We start from the raw sequence: 21,521 nt of genomic DNA, 5'->3' as shown, positions 1-21,521 counted from the left end.
CCAGACGACACCGTCGAATGCATTGAGACAGAAATAAATGGGCGCTCAAGCGAGCTCAAGGGGAGCCAAAACAGCATTCGGAGCTGAATCTCAAAAGGTGTGTCCACTGTTGACCGCTAGTACTTCGTAACCGAAGCCGGCCCAGCACAGAGAGCAGACAGCAACAACGAAAATTAGCCACTCGAAGACATCGAAGGCCAAGAAGAAGCTTTGTAGGGAGGGTCGAGTGGGTAGCGAGTGGTGGGAGGCTGGTGTAGTTGCCCCACAGCCAAAGCATCCTCTCAGCCATCTGTCTTAGCTGACCAAGTGTGTAGAGACCAAGCCACGATGACAAGTATGAGATCGAGAGACTCCCAGCTACCAGGCAGAATTGGTCTTTACCTCCATAGCTCCATACAGGAAATAACAACATGCTTTCATCCTGCAGAGGCCCATAAGCTTCCGGTGAGGACATCCTGAAATCGGACGATCGGCGTTGGAGGCTGAGTTGACCTGACGCGACGACGCGTGAAGCGAGAGACCATACCGAAGACCGCTTCCCGTCCGCAATTTCTCGCTCTCTCGAACATCCTAATTGCAAAATGCCATATGCGAGCTTCCTCCCAATCTCAACTTCTTCAAATTTCCTTTTCCACCTTGGGCTTCAATGAAACGCCATATCCTTCGAGCCATTTCCGAACCAACCTGAGGCGGTACCGCCTGTAGCCATACGTGATAGCCACAAAGAGGATGTTGCTCCCAATGAACCAGCCGCCCATGGCGCTGGCGATGCCGACTGGGATGACCATTGCGTTACACTTGTTGAAGCAAGCCCCTATTGCAGACACGACTACAATCACTAGTACAATCGTCATCGTGCCAGTCGCTATGATCATGGCCATGGAACCCGGATGTTGAAGGGTTGGAGTGAATACGGTTCTTGTTTCAAGCTTTGGGCCATTAAGTCCACCTAGACAGTTAGCTTTCGGGTTGTCGGTGCATTTCGATGTCAAAAGCATGTGTCAAATACCACGGGACCACGCGCATACTGTCCAGTCACGCAGCGAACGTTGACTGTCTTTTCAAGGGCTGGAAACTAGAGACCAGACTTACCACATCGGAGATGGAACTTTGGTCTCTCGTGCCCTATATCCCGGGCTTCAATCGCAGATCCTCCAACTCTGCACCTGTCATTGACCGACTGTGGAATTGAATGAGCAGTGTTCCATTGCCTTGTTGTCCAGGCAGTGATAGGACAAACAAACTGAACGAATTGTTTACCCGTCGATTTCTCAATCAAACCCAGCCGTGCTCCGCGGCCAGTATAGCCGCCTAGTCCAGCAGATCCCGTCGACTTGTCGATCAGATATAACGTGGCTCTTTGGTCCTGAAGTTGGCGTTCCGCTCGGGTATAATACTCAATACGCTCATCGTGCGACACTTCGACCCCATAGTCCGAGCTATCCTCCACCCGGCGCTCAGGCGTGAGACGATGATGGGGCAAATGGTGCTCCACGACATATACGCCCATCACTTCCTCGTTATTTCCGCTGACTTCCAGCGTCTGAAGGTGTGGACATTGAAACCGTCCATATGGTATTGCCTGTTCGACCTTCAAGACTTGCAGTCTTGGTACTCCTTCGATATTCAAGGAGAGCCACCCATTTTCCAATACATCCATGGTAGCTCCCGGAAATAGCTCGTCGCCTTCAATTCGCGAAGGGATCCATGAATGTTCAGGATTCATCTCAGTGAAGCTCACATCCCTGTAGATGGACAGTTTCGAGTTAAAGAGCAAGGACAGTGGAAGCTTCCCACATCTTCTGAGAATTGCAGGCAATCCGTGCACTTCCACGTTGGCTCTGGAGAAGCCACTTGCATAGAAGTTGAGCATATTTGCGGTGATATGCAGAGGATCCTCACGGCGCGTGGCACTCCTGTGGATGAGAACGTTGTGGACGTGGATCAAAATGTCCGACTTCGAAGACCCGTATTCAGTCTTGTCGCTGTTTCGTCTCCCTGCGAGTGTCGCTATCTTTCGAATGTCGTTCAACGTGGATGCGTGAATGGTTTTGAGGGGTACCCAAAACGCGCTCTTTGGCGAAATCGGCAGCTTTTCTCCCATGAGTATACGATTGGCACAGGATGCTAGCTCCAAAAAGATCCCTAGCTGACCTTGCGCCGTCAATTTTGTTAGTTGCCGGTCAAGAGCGCGTCCGAAAAACCAGATTGGTTTTTGTGCTGACGTCAATTCTTGTAGGACTGCAGGGTTTTGTCCATTTATCTTGAAACGGACATTCCTAACTGAGGCACCCTCTTGGAACGTCCAAGCGCGTTGAGCCCACTTTGAAGATAGTATACTCGCCGACAGTAGATCTTCGGTGAGCTTGGTCTGCTGTTCGATTCCACGATCAATGACAAGGACTTGGTCAGCAGCTTGAAATATCGGGGTAATATGCCTGATTGCATATTCGCGCAGGTCGTCGTTCTTATTGTCGTGCCTGCGAGCTTTTCTGGGGATGCAGAGAGTATCGAGCCAGAAATAGAGTTTTCGGGGGCCGTAATGGGATTTGAAAACTCCCAGAGAGTATATCTTCTCTACTGGAGGTAACGCCTTTTGCTTCTCGTCCTCCAGTTTCTGAAGCTCCTCTTTAATGCGTCTTAGCTGACATCTTCGTATTTGATTTTTGTTTTGGTTACCCATTCCATCACTCCAAACATGTGAGATTGCAGTGAAGTTTTGTCGGCCAGTGTACGGTTCAATACCGATATTGAAATCCTTGCCTTCGGCTGAGGGATCAATGTAACAAATCGGTATTTTGCTCTCCGCGACCATGTCGCAGAGTTTTTTATGAAATTCTTGATACTGGACTGGAACTAAATCGTCCGTTTGATTCGGGCATTCTGGTGCATGCGCTGGCTCATACAAGATTTGTTCCTCGGTACCGAGATCATATGCCTCACACCTTAAGGCATACATGCATCTTGCGTGGTCAATTCCGGGCTGTCGAGTTCGAATGCGGCAAAGGTAATACGCGGTCGAGTAATCGTATTTCCGCAGAATTTGCTTTACGATAACAGGACACCATCCGGTGTGATTGAACCATGCCTGAAGAAGCTCTCCGGTCAAGCTACACGGCATTGAGCTTCCCGGAGAAAGCACATGAAAAAGTTTCACCTGTCTCTCGTCATCCCCATTTGGCCATGCGTGGCGGGCGTTGTCTGCAAGTCTGAGGCTCTTGGAGAACCAAGGTTCGTAGCGACGGCTGAGGAGACCGGCTTTGGGGGGCGTGATCTGATGAGCCGCTACAACCGAAGCGATATATTCCATCACCAGCTTAACACACAGGAAAAGCGCTGCCAATGTCTGGTCTTCCATGGTTCCGTTTTCCGTTGTTGATGCTCGCGAATCCAGTTCGTTAATTCGCACTGCGGCGAATTTGAGCCTGTTTTCAATAACCTTCACTTCTTGTAGCTTGCTGTACCAAAGCTGGAGCTTTCTTCGGAATCCGCATCCCCCAAGGTTATTGTAGCAGTCTATAATGTCTTCTCTTTTGGTGATACCGACTGTTGAGGAGAGGAGGCCGTATAATAGCCATTGTTGAGCAAGCCGTCGTTTCTGGCTTAGAGTAGCATTACCGAGTCGCTCGAATCCATTCTCTGTCAGATATTGGTATTCTTTGAACACCAAGGACGGATCTTCGAATTGGTCTGCTGTCCAGAGAGGATGCTCAATGTCCTCAAAAGTAACCTCGAATGGAAAATCACTTCGATTCTCATCCTTTTCTGGCGCGGGCAGCAGATTATCCAGCAAGGCTGGTGGGTTCTGATATGGATGTTGGACGCGCTCTCCGTGGTCTACCTGTCTTGGCATTGTCCTAGGATTGCTTTCACGGCGGGAAAAGAGGGCAGGTATTCCTCGAGATCTTCTGATATACGCTGTCAATTGATCGGTAGAGTAGCTAGTTTAACAAACCTTTTGCAAGCTGCTCAAAGCCTAGGTGTCGTGAATTTGGCAGTTGAGCCGGAATCAGTATCGCGGATCGACCAAACCGAATTCGCCCATGGTGGTACGCATCTATAATATGAGGTATTTGAAAATGATAGCGAATAGAAAAGGGGGTTCCAGGATGCAGACACGCCATAATTATTGCCTGTGCTGTGCTTCCAGCGCCGTAGGCCATACTGGAGAGATCGGGATGTACAGTGTATTTGCAGAATCAAAATTGAGTGGTACTACGCAACAGTGAGTAATTATACTGCCATTGGACGTCTGTTTGAACAATGGTCTGATATGGCACGAGAGTCGGCCAATGTCGAGGTCTGATGAGAGACGACATTCGACACCAAGTTTACGGACAGAAAACTTGCCCATGGAGTGTTGATGAGTGCATAAACCGCAAAGAGAAAGGCATCCAAGGAGCAGCCTTTATGAATTTGGGAAGCCAGAGTTGTTGCCTACCTCTCAGTGTGAACATGAACAACCCCACGGACCAAGGATTTCAGACTCCGTGTTGGATTTGGCGAGTTTGTCTGGACCGGCAGGCTACAGCCTTGGATCCAATAAAACTCTTCAAATTTCCTAGAAGCTGCATTGGAGATGGATATGTGACTGCGTCTAGATAGTACTGTTGACCACTGGCCGAAGTGTTGGTTCATGCGATCCGGAGGACAGAAGAGAGAACCAATACGCTAGGTTTGACGCACAGGTTGGGTGGAACGGCGTCGTTCGATTCGCTGGAGTCGTTGGCCTGCTGGGCGACCTGCAGCCATAGCCACAGTTGAAATCGAGCAAGCTGATCGCCGCTGGTCATTGTCTGTGTAGAAGCACTGGTTGGAAGTCGCAGTCTGTTGGAGCAAGGCGATACACAGCCACAATCGATTGAAGCATGTGATCTCGTGCTGTATTTCCTACGGCTCAAAGTGCTGAGGACATGTTCGAAACAAGTCTTTATCCAGGTGGGAAAAAGAGGTTAGGCAAAGCCGGTAACTTTGTTTGACGCTTTTGCAATATGTGTCTTCCCAGCAAGTTTGGACGCCTCAATGTCGTTTGCTTTGTCCTTGTTATTTCTATTATCGACCCTGAAATGGAAACTGGCGCTCAAAGCATTGGGAGCTCCTAGCCGGCGAGACGATAAGCGGAATCGCTGTGGCATATTCAATTTTACAGACGTCACTTTTGTATCGTAGTCGTGTGCTCTTACTTTTCGGGGACTGTAAATGGACATAAGTTCAGGCGCAGTGCCTCTTGAGAGTCATCACCATGGCCCGGAGCCATTTACTAACCTTTCTTTTCATCTCTAATGTTGAGGTGCGTTGTCAGCACAAGTCAACATTTTGCGACTGATTCCTGGCTGTGGTCTACGGATGGAAATTTGGACAAGTTCAGATTGCAGTAGCGAGTTTATGGTTGTCACATAAACAGCGCAAACAGCACAAATAGTACAAACATCGAAGAGGTCCTTCGTGGCGTACGTTAATCCACTTTTGGACACGACGCTTGGCAACGAGATTCGAGCGACTTCGACTGCAACTGCTGCTGCCTTCACATCTGCTTGTCCTTCTTTGACTCATCCGGCAAACACTGCGATGATTCAGAAGATTGCGAATCATACTTTAAGAGCAGGCTCTTAACGTAGAACAGTACATTCTTTCGGTCTCCCGATCAGAGCATCTCAACCCGAATGACCTTCGCCGCGCGACTACCATCCATTATCGCCCTTGGTCAGTCTGCCCGCACCCCCAATCGCCACAGCTCTCATTTCAACATTTCACAAAACTTTCGCACTGCAAAGAGTAAGAGGGGGCGGCAAACTTGGGACGCCTTCAAAGTTCTGTGGCACCTCCGCTACCCGTCGCCATGGCTGCGATCCCTTCGTTCGCCTTTCCAGACGTGGACGCGTCGCAGCTTGATGACAAAATGGACGTAGCCTCCTCGCCGTTTCGACAGCCCGACGATCTCGACATCGACCTCGATTCCATCCGCGATCCTTCCGTTGTTGGTTCTCCTCTCGACGACATGGTTGATGACCCTGCGGGACTTCCCAATACGGGACCAGATACTATGGAAGACCAACCTGACGAGACATTACTGGATGATGATATGAATGATGAACAGAACGCATCGATGCTAACTGAACAACCCGATCCGGACTACAATATGGATGCCTCTGTCGAAGAAGTTCAAGGTGATGAAGATGAAGATATCCTGTATGAAGACGAGGAGGATATCGGTATGGCTGTGCCAGACACTGAAGGGACTGCTAAGTACAACACAAATGAGGGTCAGCCGCAGGCCTATGAAGAGGTGGGAGCCGACGTGATTTTAGAAGAACTTGGGGATCAGCCGGAAAAACAGGACCACACCGATATAGGTACTAATCAATTTGAAACTCTCTCCGCTGGGGCACCCGTCCCTGTCGCAGAAGATGCAGCCCAAGATCAAGGAGAGACTCAGGCTTCAAGAGTTGAGACACCGGAAACATCTCAAGAATATCCAACAAACCAAGCCGATCCTGAACGAGAGCAAGGTGAGCAGCGTGATGATGCTGCGGAACTGCCAGAACAACATCAACAAGCTGAGGGTGATGATCATGTTCCCCCCTCCGAGGAAGGTAGTCGTCGTGGGGCTGACTCTCAGGCAACCATCGAAACAAATGAACCCGGGCCCAAAGACCAACATGATAACACGGCGAAGATCGAAGATAAAAGAGCAGCTCAGACCGTGCATCCTGTGACCCTTGTTTATCTCGAAGAGGAAATGTCGCTCTTCCCGCCCATGATCGGCGACGCTTCGAGTGTATACTTCCTGCCTGACGCTTCGTTGGCCTTTGAGCCTCTGGACAGACTGCTTGCAGCATGCCGTGAGATCTTGACTGGAACCCTGGATCACCATGATGAGCTTGTGCTTGACGTGCCTGGGCTAGGTCTGCACATCTGCGAGGACTCAAAATATGCTGCTCAGATTACACTGTCTCAGATCCTCGACGTCTATTTGCACCTATGCAGTAATGACGCAGGCCAAGTGTCTCAACCTCTATACTGTCACCTCAGCAGCCGAGTGAGCCTGGCGTCGCAATATGCCTACCTCTGTTCCGCGGGAGCCGAAGGGAAGACCTATGCTGAAATTGCTGCCGATCACTTAGATTCTCCAGAGCTGGAGGGCGACGGTGCAGGAGAAGATAATGACCATCACGAACATCAGAACGAAGGCGATCAGTCGCCTGCCAACGATGAAACAGAGGACATTGCGGAGAGTACGGACAATCCACCGACCACGGCCCGTGTTGGTAATGATCATCATCGTCTAGATACCTTCGACGAGGAAGAGCAGGCGGAGGATGATATCTTCTCCGACCATGCCACCAGGGGTACTACGCCTACAATTTCAAGTGCCGTGCTTGTCGCTACCGATACAGATCATCCCGAGGTTGTCGCAATCACAGAAGCGTCTGAGACTGCTGAACAGGTAGACCTGCTTGATAGAGCTGATCCACAAGATCATGAGTCAGAGTACGCGTACGACGAGACTCGAGAGCCCGAGAATAGTGGAACTGAGCAAGAGGGGCATCCCGAAGCTGAAGATAAGCTGCATGAGGGTCATGAGCATGAAACAAACAGTTCACATACTGTGGAAGCCGATTCGGCCGGCACGGACCTCCAGGATATCGATGCTACTGATGTCGAGGCAAAAGGGCTTGTACAATTCACCGAAGAAGCGGAAGATCTTTTCCACCATGGAGAGGATGGACTCGAGCCGGAAACCAGCTACGAGCCTTTTGAAGATGAAGAGCTCTTCGTCGCTCAGGATGAATATGGCGAAGGTCCGGCTGAAGACGTCTCCGCAACCATACAACAAGACCTAGCGGCGACTTTGCCAAATGCAGGCGAGCCGGAGGCGCCTGAGACTCGAACTTTGCTTCCCGCCAATGCCGAATCCTCGGGCCAGGACACGCTGCACCCAGCTTCGGCCGATGGAGTGGAATTGCCGGCCAATCTTAGTCCTCCCCAGACTCCTGTCAAAGGCACGCAAGCCAAAAGGAAGGCCGAAGACGATGATGAGCTCCTTCTTGATCTTGACACGCCAGACACAAAGCGTCGACGACCTTCATAGTCACTCATGTCGACCATGCTTTTTTCGTCTACACTTACTCGACCGACGCGGGCAATAGCATACGGCCCAACAAATTCGACACGTCGCAATACGACCCCCAACCCCGGCCAACTTTTGTCCACCTTACTAACTATGGCAGAATCTAACCGTCTAGGTTTCCCGGTAGGATCTATCCTCTTCCCTCACCACACCACGGCACCTTGTTTATGCATTTGTCGACACTCATACATTACTATGCTGCATTAAACTCCCTTCTATTCCCCTGTACTACTAACTATAGTTTTTCGCTTTCACGCTGGGCATTTTATTTGGGGATCCATCGAGGTTTACTTTGATGTTCAACCCTGTCTTGCTACGCCAGGCGTTTTATGAACCTGAAAATGGAAGATCGATCGGGAAGAACGTGTACAATGAGACGGTTGGAACTTACCGTGACTGCAACGGCTGGGTGGGAGGGTTTGCAGTTCACCGTAAGTCACAAGAGATGGGGAGGAGGACCGGGGTTGAATTTGTTGATGGGGAAGAAAGTCATGTTTCCATTTTGCTGCTGTATCATCCTTGGAGGGCTTTGCTGGGGTGTCGGCAAGGATGACTTTTGCTTTGAGCCAAGTGCAGAAGAGGATATCTGGAGGGCAGATCGAGAGAGCGAAAAGGGAAAGCACTATCTTGCACAGGGCGAAGGGGGGCAATTTTTGAACTCGGTGATTTGCCTGATTTTTGCAAATATGGACCGCAAGTTCCAGATCCAGGAATCAAGGCACCTATCTCTACTGAACAATTACTCGAAGCAAGAGCCCTTATTGTCACCTGTGACTTGTCCTTTGTGCCACGTGCCAAGCTTGTTATATTAGTAGATTCGTACTATTCGACACGAGAGAAGAATCGGGGACTCGGGACTCGAGAGTCGACTGTTTGAAAGAAAAAAAAAGGAGCATGTGAGAAGAGTGTTGCGCAACATGCAGCCAATCATCGATTAGCTATTTCGCAGCACGAATACGTGATGTACATACAAAACCCGCAACAGGCGCCCTCGACGAAACTTGTATTCCTGGCCACTTGGACCTTTTCCTAAGGGTATCCCCCCCCAAAAAACCCTGTGGTTCTGCTCAAACAAGTCCACGCAGGCGGTTCCCTCCCACGGTCCCCTTATTTATGCAACCCCTCTCATGCATGGCTATCGAGCACTTTGGGTTTGGCATCGATTCCCAAGACGACCTTGTGCTCAACAGGACCCATGCCGCTCGAGTCGCTCGACTCGTCGTCACTGGTTCTCTCTTCGGTGCATGCAACATCAGCGGCAGCAGCCTTGGATTTCATCAAGGGGTAATGCCCCTTGGTCTCCTTGAACCTCAACAGGACGAGGCCGGCCATGACGACGATCCAGAAGACGTTGTATCCGATGACACTGCCGTAGGTGGCGCTGTTCTGCCAACCCAGGATGGCATTGAAGATGCCCCAGCCGCCGCCACCGTTCAGCAGCGGGTTGCAGCAGTTCACGTGCCAGACGCTTGATCGGATGTCATAGGAGCCTGGCCCGGAGCCGTTCTCGGCGGCATCGCCACCGGTGGCCCGGTTAAACGCGTGGTTTTCGAAAAACCAGATGCTTCGCGAAAAGAGGCCGGCGGCGACGAGATAGAGGAAGCAGGTGCTGGCAATGAGAAAAAACTGCAGGGGTGCCATGTTGCCGCCCTTGTATATAATGAACCCCACCGCACAACCGGCAGCGAGGCCGCAGAATGTCGGCAAGGGAATGGAACTGGCCTGGACGCCGAGACTCACGCCCCCGATGAAGACTATGGCTTCGATCCCTTCGCGCAGAATGGTGATGAAGGGGAGCAGGAACATGGCATACTTCTCGGCCCAGGCCTTGAGGCGACTGCCGAGTCTGCCATGTCTGTTATCCTTGGCTTCCAGGGCCTTTGCAAGCTTGACCCTCCATTTGGCCTGCATCTTGGAGACGCGCAAGAGTGCAGCACCCATGACTGCAATGATGATGGAGGCAATCAGAGCGAAGATGCCCTCCCAGAGGTCCTCGGTGGTCCCCCAGGTGTTGGTCCCAATGCCATAAAATGCCCCGATCATTCCGCAGCCCACGATCAGACATATGACGAAGCCTACCAGGGTGCCGTACCAGATCTGCAAGACACCAAAAAGGTAAGGAAAACAGCGGCCGGACAGGGGCGATTGGGAGCTGCCACGTACCTGGTTGCGCAGTTTCTTGTACACAGTCTTGTCTCGATCTGGGCCCAGCTGCTGCCTGAGGAAGGACAGCAGGACCGAGACCACAATGGTGGTTTCCAGGGTCTCTCTGAAGACGATGAAGAAGACGGGCACGGCGAACACGTCGGGCATGGCGGGCTGGTGCGTGTGGATTGTGTTTTTCAACTCAGGTAAGCTATCAAGTCCAGGCCTGTCTTTTTTTTTGTTTCTGGCACCCTTTGTTCATCCAAGCTCCCCTCCCAGCAAAAGGTAGCAGAGGATATAGAGAGAGGATTGGGCGGGTTGGTGTGACGGGAGGATTGCATCTGATAAGATCAATTCTTTTCCCCCCCTCGAGTTCAGGTGATGGATGCATGAAGAGCAGGGAGGGTACTGGGTAACTCGGGAGTGGTCGAGGAGCCGAGTTGGGGCGAGTGGCCGAGAGGGCGAGTCGGCGAGTGGGGGGGGGGGGAACCGGGGGGGACCTGGGACCTGGGACCTGGGACCTGGGACTTGGGACCTGCACTGCGTTGCGCAATGCCATTTCTTGGCCACGAAAACTGTTCAATGCGATGGATGAAAAATTCCCAGACTGCACCCACCACAAGCACCACGAGCACTACTGGTTACAAGCACCACAGAATACCAACCCTCGTCGCCCAGTCACTCAGTCACTCAGTCGCTCAGTCAGTCCACTCGGCCGATGTCGCTCTCGTCTGTTCTACGACTCGACAACCCGCTCCTCTGGTCCGCCGTGAGGTTCCACCATCTTTTGTCTACAGCAAAGGCCATTGGAGAAGTCCGCTCGCCTGCTCACCTGCGCACCCACTCCCCCCCTGGCACAAACTTCACCATCGCCGCTTGTTGCCGCCCCAGCAAAAATAGTCGGTCGATTGGTCAACCTGCATCACACAGCTCATGAAAATGCTGTCGTCGGCTGATACCCGGGTTGGGTGGGAGCGAAATTGATTTCATGACCAGCCAGGGAAATTCTCTGCTTTGCACACATGCACGTCAATGGCGCATCGCTCCGCACTGTCCGGCTTGAGCTCGACTGCGAACGAACCCTCCGGCCTTTTTCCTCTCTAATCCTTGTGTTCACGCCTCCCGGTGGACATCGCCCACTAGGATCAATTCAATCCAGTGCAACTAAGGCTGCAGGCGCTCGGCAGAAGACGGTGGGTTGCAATCAAAGTGGTAAAACCAGACAGGTTCGTGGCACCATTGGCAGTTTTGATCAGATAAAGAAAACTAACCAGCGCTCAGCTCGCCAGACAATTGGACATGGATCCACCAGATTAGATTCACAGCTCTTGAATACATACTACAGTACTATTCAATTTTTTATCTGATCCCTTCTCGCACCTCCCTTGTCCTCGACGTCCTTCCTGTCGCTTTCAATTCGAACAACCAGCCGAGACGGTCCCTCTCTTTCTCTCTCTCAGTCTCTCTCAGTCTCTCTCAGTCTCAGGTTCTGGCGAGCTCGCGGCGGCTCCTTTCCATCGATTCCCACGAGCAGCCAGAAACCAAGCCTCGACCAGCTAGCTTGGCGACGACGAAACATCAACTTGCCCGGATTGTCTGGACCACTTCCGCCAAGGGACCCGACCGCGTCATGCCCTCCCCTGCAGGTTGAATGGTTTTCGTCTTGGCTGTTGACTTTACGACTTGCATTGCCCGCCACCGTCCAAGCCCGACGAGCCACGCCACTCAGTACAATTTCCTCAGGCCACGAAAGAGTTGAGGAGTCTTTCCTTCGCTGCTAATCTGACGAGTTGAGTGGTAATCTAATCTGATCGACCGTCTGATTTTTCCAACTTTCTCCCGCGTCGGAGTAGTATCGGAGCAACGGCGAGGGTCGAAATAATTGCCAGACGCTTTGCAGCTTTCCGGCTCCGCTGGCAAAGGGCAATCGCGCCCTCATCCTTCCAAAAATCTTATCTGATCTTGATGGTCGATATTTTTCCTTGCATCTATTGAGCTCGTCTCAAGGACAGAGATCATGGCTCTGTCTCTGTCCAACTTCCTCTTCATATGTACGGCCTTCCTGCTGTCATTTGTCTCTGCGGCCACACGGGTGTATAACTTCACTGCTGGCTGGGTGATCACAAACCCGGATGGCCTGTTCAACAGGCCTACCATTGGCATTAATGGCCAGTGGCCCTTGCCCCGAATCGAGGCCGACGTGGGTGACAGGGTCATTGTCCATCTGAAGAATGATCTGGGAAACCAGTCTACCTCGATCCACTTCCATGGCCTTTTCATGAACGGCTCAAATCACATGGATGGTGTTGCGAGTACAACGCAATGCCCGGTGCCGCCTGGTGCCATCTTTACGTACGATTTCAATGTGTGCCCAACTGCTTCCTTGAGAAGCTCGCCCTGGACTAACGCCGACATCAGGTCACTCAGCCAGGCACATATTGGTATCATTCCCATGTCGACGGACAGTATCCGGATGGATTCAGAGGGCCGCTTGTCATCCACGATCCAGACAATCCATACGCAGACCTCTACGACGAGGAGCTGGTGCTGACGCTCTCGGACTGGTATCATGAACAAATGCCCACCCTCATCAAGAAGTTTTTGAGCGTTACCAATCCTACAGGTGCCGAGCCAGGTAAGTCGGAATCAACCTTGCGTCCTCTCTTGCGCTAAGTGCGCGGCAAAGTACCACAATCTGCTCTTATGAACGACACCCAAAACCTCCAAATCCCCGTGCAGCCTGGTAAAACCTACTTCTTGCGCATAATCAACATGGCCGCCTTCGCAGCCCAATACTTCTGGATAGAAGGACACACCTTCCGCATCATCGAAGTGGACGGCGTGTACCATGAACCCGCCGAAGCAAGCATGATTTACCTGACCGCGGCACAACGGTACGGTGTTCTGCTCACCACGAAAAATGACACGGGTGCGAATTTTGCCATCATGGGCTCTATGGACGAAGACTTGTTCGATAAGGTGCCCGGTGGCTTGAACCCGAACGTGACGAGTTTCTTGGTATATGACACAGATAAACCGATGCCCACGCCTAAGCTTATTGACTCCTTTGAGCCGTTTGATGATATGGAGCTTAGACCGACCGATGGAGAGGAGCTGCTTGAGGCCCCCGATTTGGTCGTCCAGCTTGACCTGATGATGAACAATCTGGGTGATGGGGTCGTGAGTCCCGTCCTACCCTCCGAGGGACCTTGATTAACATCTCTTGCGTGCCGCGTTTAGAACTATGCATTCTTCAACGGCATCACCTACGTCCGGCCCAAAGTGCCGTCCCTGTACACGGCGCTGACGACCGGCGCTCTCGCGGCGAATGCCGCCGTCTACGGCGTCAACACGCACGCCTACGTCCTGGGCCACAACGAAGTCGTCGAGATCGTCCTGAACAACCAAGACCCGGGCAAACATCCGTTCCACCTGCACGGCCACGCTTTCCAGGCGGTCGTGCGCGGCGCTGAAGACTCGGGCGACTACGACCCCAACGCGGTCAAGAATGGCAGCCTGGTCCTGCCCAGGAGGCCGATGAGGAGGGATACGATCTTGGTGAGGCCGAACGGACACATCATGATGAGGTTCAGGAGCGACAACCCCGGCGTGTGGTTGTTCCATTGCCACATCGAATGGCACGTTGATTCGGGGCTGGTTATGACTTTTGTCGAGGTACGTTTCAGGATCTATCTGTCTTCCGCTACTCCTCGAACTTCTCTCTTCCATTCCCCCCCTCCCCCCCTCTCTCTTGTTGGCCGGTCCATTTTAATCCTAACACCTCCTTCCTCACACCCTCTAGTCCCCTCTAATCCTCCAACAAACCCTCCCCTCCCGCATTCCAGACGACCATTTCGCTGCCTGCGCCGCCCTGCCCATGCCAACGGCCGGCAACGCCGCAGCCAACACACACGACCTCCTCGACCTGAGCGGCGCCAACGTCTCTCCGCCACCGTTGCCCGACGGCTTCACCACGCGCGGCATCGTCGCGCTGACATTCAGCATCGTCGCGGGCATCCTCGGCGTCGCGACCGTCGTGTGGTACGGGCTCGGCGAGATGGGATCCATCGAGACTGAGCGTGAGAAGGCGAAGATCCGGAAGATCGCCGCGGAGCGAGGCGTCGGCATCGGCGACCTCGACGTGTCCAGCGAGCACGCCGACACTTCTGCTTCATCCGCTCGGACTGCCAGTGGCGGTGACGGTGTTTTGGCCGGAGCCGGGACGGGACCTCACGCTGGTGTGGACGCAGAGGAGATCACGAGGGCGGGCAAGTAGAGTAGACCGGAATCGATCAGATTATAATATGCGACAACGTGCTCGCTCCTTCTTGTGCGGCGTTCAAAGAATCGTAAGGAACGGGGGTTCAAAGCAGGTCAACTTATATTCTCCTGCCATGGACATATCTACTGCAGACGCTTCCTCTGTCGGGCATCTTTCTCTCAATGCCGCTCGCACTCTCCCCATCCAAGGGTTGCTTATACACGTGACGGGGTCGAAGCTTAATCTTGGCCCACGAGACATACCACCGTCGTTCACTAAGAGCTCTTCTGACTCAGCGTAACCTGATCTGTGACCAACATGCCAGCAATACTCGCACTAGTTAACGTAGAGAGCACCCCTGAAAACAACGCCGAGAGAGCGACACGAGAAACATCGCCGGAGCGAGAAGGTGCGATCTGGCTGAGCACGCCGATTTGGGTGCCTAGGGAGCCAAAGTTGCCGAATCCTACAATGAACAGTTAGCATCCATTGATGGCATACACGAGTGCCGATTAAGCTTGGGGCTTCAAAGTACAAGGAGACTTACCGCACAACGCATATGTCGCAATCAGCTTTGACCGCGGACTCATGTTGATATACTTTGGCTCGCTGGTGAGAGAGTTGTACGCGACGAACTCATTCGCGACGACTTTGATACCAATGAGTTGACCCACATTCAGCAGGTCGTCGCGAGGCACACCCAACAGGAAGGCCACCGGGTAGCAAACATAGCCCAGGAGAAGTTGGAGGGTCAGATAGGGCTCGCCGTCCTGGGTGATGTTGATATACCTATTCGAAAGATCGAGACAAATTAGTGGATCGAGCTTCCCGAATGGGACAGACTCTGAGTGGATGGACAAAATCGTTGACTTACCTTCCCCACCACCCTAGAAGAGCATTGAGCAATCCAATCAGTGCGATAATGCAGAGCAAAGTAGCCACAATCATGCCCGCGATCTTGATACCCAGCCAAGCACCATTGGCAAAAGCGTGCAGAGCATTTGTTGCGCGATGTTCATCGTCGTCAGGAATGACCACTCGACCAGAAGTTATGGTCTCCTCGGTTTCTGGGTATCGCATCTTTGACACCGCCAACGACGCTGGAATCGACATGATACAAGAAGACACCAGAGCTTGCGGGTTCAGTCCCAAACCGATATAAGCTACTAGCACCGACCCGGCAATAGTCGCGAAGCCAGAGCACATGACTTGGTGAATTTCGGCCAGGGTCAAGTGAGGCACGAACGGCCGTACCAACATGGCAGATTCGCCTTGCCCAATGAAGGGAGAAGCTGCTGCCACGACAGCTTCAGCACCGGAGACACGTAAGCTCCAGAAGAAAAACACGGCGAATTTTCCAATGAACCATTGCAAGACACCCAGATAATACAGGACCTGCACGAATGCGACGAAGAAGATGATCGGAGGGACCACTCCGGTCAAGAACCAGTGCAGGTCGATGACACTCTCTGCCGTCAAGAACGAGGTACCCTGGTCTGCAAAGCCCAGCAACTGGCGAGCCAGGAAGGAGATGAAGTTGAAAATGTCGTAACCTGCCTTTGTTCGGAGCACGAATACCGCAATGACGAATTGCGTCAACATGCCGCCGATGACTGTATGCCAGCGAATCTTCCGACGGTCGCGCGAAGTAATCCACAGAACAGCTATCATCACGGCAAGCCCCAGAAGGGAAATAGCACGATTTCCACGAGTGTTGTCAGCAGATTCCTCCGAGACAAACGATCCAACCAGGATCACGGCGAGAGCTACCAGCGCAGCGAGCCAAATGCGGAGTTTCTCTGGAATAACCTGGTAAACCCTCACGCCCGTGTTGTTCCAGACGAAATGCATTGGTCGAGTGACGATAGTGATGGGTGCCCAGAAGAAGATGAGGCGTAGGGTGATAGCGAGGTAGAGGAGAAAAGGAATCAGCCAGCCCAGGTCATAGCGGTGCAGAACCAAACCAGCGATCCACCATCTGCAGCAATAAATGAGGAGGTTTCTCATGACGAAAGAATCGGCGAAACTCACCCGGTGAACAGCAACCAAATGAAAAGGTGAACAAATATCTTGTATTTTCCGTATGCTCTCGAGAAGCGATGTTTCTTGCCGTCGTCCTCTGATCCGTCTGTCATTACCCGCGTGGGACCCACGTCTCCTTTCTCGGCGTCACCCATGGTGATGAAGTCCTTCTCATTGACCTGCTCTGAGGGTCGTCGAAGCTGGTGTTTCACATAGTCTTGAGGGTTCTTGGTACCAAGATGCTGATCGGCGGTGGTGCCCTCCGCGTACAGGACCTCGTCATGGCGACCGGTCAGCGAAGGGCGGCCGTGGTGCAAGTGCTTGTGCTGGTGCTCGTGGGAGTAGTGCAGAGTCAAGTCTGGGTTCTCGTCGACGTCCTTCTGCATTGAAGGGTTGTGGCCATGATCGGGAATGTCGTGGTGTGTCCGTCTGCGCTCCCCAGCCTCGGCAGGCGCATCGGTCGGGTGCGTGTGGACGGCGTGGTCGTCCACCATCTTAGGCTCCTTTGGCTCAACGGGGTCTTGATTTGAGCTCATCCTGCTGGCCGTCTCCGCTCGTGCTTGTCGTCAAGGTACTTGGAGAGAACAGTGGATCGCAGAAAGGAAAGAGCGACCAGAAGGACGGGGACGAAGGCGACAAAGGTGATCAACCACGGAGACATGGTGGAGTTGGGTAATGGTTATGTACTTTTTCTTTCTCCAAGCAGTGAGCCGAGTGGGTGGTGAGCACCAATGCGGCAGGGTTCTGTTTGGTCTTCGCGAAAGCCGAAAGAGGATGGGAGCTCCGGCGAGCTTGCAGGGGCAGACGAGGTCGAATTGTGCGCATCTCAATGCAAAGTGGATCGCGTGGACAGTGATGATCTGCTTGCCGACCGCAAAGTGTATGGTTGTAGCAGTGTCGAAGGGAAAATGAGTGGTGGGATGCAGGCAAAGGGATGCTGGGGATGTTCGCTCAACGCCACTGATGGTCCAACCGTTGCAACGCTACACCGTCACGTTTCTTGGCATTTTGTCGGTGTCGAGATGCGCCTCGTCTCCTTGGTCTCCCTGGTCTCCCTCGTCTTGCGCCCGGCCTGTCCAGCCTGTCGCCTTCTGCATAATTTCAACCAACCTCCCCATCTCAGCCCTAATCGACCTGCTCAGGCAAGCAGTCCAAGTTCGACTATCAGGCCAAGACGGACCGTGAGAGCTCGCCAAGTGATAAGAGAACGATCCCAAGGTCCAGTTTGGCTTCTTACAAGACTGATCGCTTCGCTGTCGCAGTTCCAATGCAACCTGGCTGTCTGGTGCTGACCGTCCTTCTCGCCGTTCCGTCGAATCAAAGACCTGCCTCCTGCTATGTCCCCTTGTCTGCGCCTGTGTCCCAGCCCACACGTCGGTCGCCTCCGCTTTCTGGGCAAGTCCAAGGATTGTCGGCGCCCCATTTGGCGCAGTCTGGTGGGCAATGAGGGCACCAACAAGAGATAGACGAGCACTCGATACAACGTGTGCAGCTCGACAATTGCCACAATCAACGGAGTTCCTTGCTCGCAGCCTCGGCCCCTCCCAGATTGCCTTGCCGCCCGCTACGGCGGAACTTCCAGAAGCACAATTTCCTAGCCGAGACGGCGCATATACTGACGGTTATGGACGGATCTTCCTCATTGTACCCAGTACCCGGTACAAGGAGAAGTGAATTACACACAAGAACAAAGTTGCTTTTCTCGCCATGCGGCCCCTTCACCTGCCAACTCCTCGCTTTCACCAAATCCAGGACATGGAAGTAAACTGTATACGATATACCGGGTACGTCAACGGTGAATTATTCCGGACAGGGGTTTTTGGCCCTCAGAGCTCGCTGCTTAACAATGACCCCTGCAATGCCTGGGGCCTCTTGTCTCCACCCCGCGTGCTCAAAATCCCAAACCGTAGGAACACTTCCGAGCATGTGACCAGGATGGAGATCACGATCAGGACTATGATAATCCAATTGATCCGGGACATCTTGTCATCGGAAATGTAGTCTGACAAGACCTCGGTCAAGTCAAGGAACACCCGACAACGTTCATTGAGGATCTGAATCCGAGGTTTGATTTCAAGGTACTCGCGTACCGCGTTGTACAGCGGATGCAGGGTCGGCTCGCTATCCCAAATCAGGTTGGGTACGTCGAGGACATTCGATGCTAGATGGTTGTAAGAGTCAGCACACATGCTCCTGACAAATAGGCCGCAAGGTGACCTACACAAATTGACCTCCACTCGGCTCTTGTATAGGCCTCCGAGCAGCTTGATGACTTCTTCTCGTTTCAGTCCCAGCTCTCCTGTTTTGGCCAACTTTCCGGGCACATCCTTGGCCGCCTCCATCTGGGCAGCCATGGTTTCCTCAAAGAAGCTTAGCTTGGTGCTCTGAGCAATGGCATGGCTGATGGCCAGCTTGATCATATGGTCGCCGCTGCGGAGTGTAATCATGTCGTTGTATACTCGTGGCCGCAAAATCTCGTTGTTGTACTCGAAGTGGAAGTCCTCCGTCTCGAAATCTTCCTCATCCAAGGCATTTGTTGTAAGGGTGATGGGCGATACGATGTTGGTCTTTGGGTCAACAATCGTCGCAAAAGCAAAGTCAGCCAGAACGTCTTTCTCCTGCCTCTCGCTGAAATTCCAAAACACAACCACTCCATAGCTAAAGACAAACATTTCCGCAAATCGGTACGTATCGACAGGAAGACTTGCACCTGGACTGTTTGATCTCTGCGAATTGCCGCTGTCTCTCCGCTGCCCGTTGAGTCGTGGTCGTTCCAGGTGACTCGGGTCACCGTGATTTGGCTCGACAGGCTGCTCATCCGGCGTGTAGTGACCTCTCACTGAATGCTGTTCCTCTTCCTCTGCATAATATGGTTCCCGGTAGTCTCTTTGTTCGCTCCGTGCAATCTCTTCATCCAGGACCGTTCCACCCTTGGCGCTCTTGACTGGCGGACTGCTTCGGATTCGATAGCCTTCATTGCCTGGTAACAAAGGCAGATGATACGCACAGTACAGGCAGTCATCGTAGAGCTTAGCTCTGGCTCCATGGCGCTGCCTGACAAACGTCGCGGTGGACTGCAGCTTGTATGCTTGAGCTGTGCAGTAGGCCGTCACTCTGGGAAGTTCCTGTTCCGTCCGTCTTGCCTTGGGTAGCCTTTCTGCATAGCTTTTGACACCCTCTTTCCCAGGTCTGCGGTAATCCTCGTCGTCCTTGGGTGGGCCCTTGTCAGCGTCAGGCCCAAAATCGCCTTTCTCTTCTTCCTCTTCGACAGCCTCGGGCAACAGGACTAGCTTTTCGGACGTCTTGGTGGACCGAGATGGCATATGCGGACCGATATAGCGACCAGTAAGTCTCGGATCAACAGGCCTGCCTGAGTTAGTTCGAAAGGGTCGGGGCCGTTGGGGATGCCTATTATGGGCGGAAGGGACGTCGGAGGCATATTGGAGGACACTGTCGACGGTAATAAAGCGAGCAGGTTGTTGCCTGCGGGTCTGCGGGAAAGGTCTGGTTTCACGCGGATCAGAGACCTGTTCCAGCTCAATGTTAGTTATCGCATCAGACAACATGCTTCATGGGAGACGGAATCATTTCGGAGACCAACCAGAACACTGGGCCCTCTTCTAGCGGTTGAGCTCGGAGGAGCCATATCGCTGCTGGTCGCAACTGCCCACAAGATAGCAGTGAGAGGTTTCGACGAAGGAAGCTGCGCTCGACGTGGTGCAGGAGTGGTGGCGTCGAAGGACCGAACCCCAACTTGATGCACGAAGATCTCAGTGGTTCGTCATGTCCGAGCGTCCCTCGTAGGAACACAACCGAACCACGCCAAGAATTTGGCTTCCGGCCAGTAACCTTTATTGGGTTAGTTGCACTCCGTGAAGAGCATCTTGTTCGGAGAAGCAGAGAGTCCAATTCTGAAAGAACGACAACAAGGGGAGAAACGCGCTGTGCAGCTTAGGAAAAATTAACAGTAATCACAAGGAGACAAATATTAAGCCAAAATCAGTATTCCTGCCTACGGAATATCGCAACACGATATCTTTCCAGTTTTGCTGTGTATATGAAGTTATGCGCCAAGTGCGGCAACAGGCCCCTGTCAGTCGCTGCTTTAATAATACTATCGCCGGAACAACCTGGCTTTCTCGGTTGTTCGACACCGTAAATCCTGCCGCCTCAACAAGTCTGGCGGCCCCTTCCGTGTGCGCCGCCGTAGTGGATATGGATCTATGACGGTGCCTTCGTCGACCCTGTACAGTAGACGGACAGAGGAAGGCGGCAATGTGGCAAGCGAAAGCGATTGATTCTTATGATGATGATGTCTGGGAACTGCTACAGAGCTATTAAGCTATTTGCCACTGCTAAGCCCCGCGTGCCTGCGCCTTCCGTGACAACACCCCCCCTTTAAGAAAGCGGATGTCCTCATTCGCTTAGTCGTGGCTCTATGTCTCGATGTTAAGTCATTAATACCTATTTCATTATTATCTAGAATATTAATTCGTCAGCGCGATATCTTTACGTAGAAATCTGGTCCACTAATCCGCCTCGCGCCGACATCAGCAAAATTTCCCGCGCGACCCTGAGAGCCCTGGGCCGCCCTGGGCTGTCAAGGTAAGTCTGCGTCTTATGCAACCCATGAGACCGCTGGGCTACTCCAGCGCGCCGCGTACCAACCCATGAGCTCCTAGGGTTATTGCTGATTAGCTTAGCTGTCTCTAGCGTCTCTTTGTTCTTTCCATTCCACACCTTCCACTAATTATGACGTTCATTCTATAGCTTCTATATACTCTAGATATCTATATTCTATTTGTTCAAAGGACTTAGAGAACTATCTAATGTATAGATAGTAAGGCTCATATAGATCGTAAACCTTATAGGTAGGTAAGTGACTATTAAAGAACTTAAACTTCGTATTTAATCACGTGACTAAAGGTTTAATATAAACCTTTAGAGGGCGATATTCCACAC

At 52.4% G+C, this 21,521-nt stretch overlaps 6 protein-coding genes across 6 annotated transcripts; 2 read left to right on the top strand and 4 right to left on the bottom strand.

The window, feature by feature from the left end:
* Positions 1–617: 617 nt before the first annotated feature.
* On the bottom strand, positions 618–3,853 carry A1O5_08116 (uncharacterized protein; the record flags this gene model as incomplete). Its single annotated transcript, XM_007748701.1, has 2 exons — positions 618–949; positions 1,093–3,853. 2 exons carry the CDS (start codon positions 3,851–3,853, stop codon positions 618–620), a joined length of 3,093 nt encoding a protein of 1,030 aa, XP_007746891.1.
* Positions 3,854–5,839: 1,986 nt separating this feature from the next.
* Positions 5,840–8,092, top strand: A1O5_08115 (uncharacterized protein; the record flags this gene model as incomplete). Its single annotated transcript, XM_007748700.1, has 1 exon — positions 5,840–8,092. The coding sequence occupies one exon, from the start codon at positions 5,840–5,842 to the stop codon at positions 8,090–8,092; it is 2,253 nt and encodes a 750-aa protein (XP_007746890.1).
* A 1,164-nt stretch (positions 8,093–9,256) lies between these two features.
* A1O5_08114 (high-affinity iron transporter) lies at positions 9,257–10,444 on the bottom strand (the record flags this gene model as incomplete). Its single annotated transcript, XM_007748699.1, has 2 exons — positions 9,257–10,228; positions 10,295–10,444. 2 exons carry the CDS (start codon positions 10,442–10,444, stop codon positions 9,257–9,259), a joined length of 1,122 nt encoding a protein of 373 aa, XP_007746889.1.
* A 1,849-nt stretch (positions 10,445–12,293) lies between these two features.
* On the top strand, positions 12,294–14,552 carry A1O5_08113 (uncharacterized protein; the record flags this gene model as incomplete). Its single annotated transcript, XM_007748698.1, has 5 exons — positions 12,294–12,641; positions 12,695–12,911; positions 12,963–13,456; positions 13,517–13,951; positions 14,079–14,552. The coding sequence occupies 5 exons, from the start codon at positions 12,294–12,296 to the stop codon at positions 14,550–14,552; spliced, it is 1,968 nt and encodes a 655-aa protein (XP_007746888.1).
* Positions 14,553–14,812: 260 nt separating this feature from the next.
* A1O5_08112 (CNT family concentrative nucleoside transporter) lies at positions 14,813–17,095 on the bottom strand (the record flags this gene model as incomplete). The annotated part of the gene is made up of 4 exons (XM_007748697.1): positions 14,813–15,003; positions 15,085–15,326; positions 15,412–16,515; positions 16,569–17,095. 4 exons carry the CDS (start codon positions 17,093–17,095, stop codon positions 14,813–14,815), a joined length of 2,064 nt encoding a protein of 687 aa, XP_007746887.1.
* A 1,290-nt stretch (positions 17,096–18,385) lies between these two features.
* On the bottom strand, positions 18,386–19,882 carry A1O5_08111 (uncharacterized protein; the record flags this gene model as incomplete). The annotated part of the gene is made up of 2 exons (XM_007748696.1): positions 18,386–18,720; positions 18,781–19,882. The coding sequence occupies 2 exons, from the start codon at positions 19,880–19,882 to the stop codon at positions 18,386–18,388; spliced, it is 1,437 nt and encodes a 478-aa protein (XP_007746886.1).
* Between the last annotated feature and the right edge of the window lie 1,639 nt (positions 19,883–21,521).

This window comes from Cladophialophora psammophila, assembly GCF_000585535.1.
Source record: "Cladophialophora psammophila CBS 110553 chromosome Unknown aczJe-supercont1.13, whole genome shotgun sequence".
NCBI classification, from domain to species: domain Eukaryota; kingdom Fungi; phylum Ascomycota; class Eurotiomycetes; order Chaetothyriales; family Herpotrichiellaceae; genus Cladophialophora; species Cladophialophora psammophila.
Note: the sequence above shows the minus strand (reverse complement) of the source record. Positions and strands in the feature narration are given on the sequence as shown.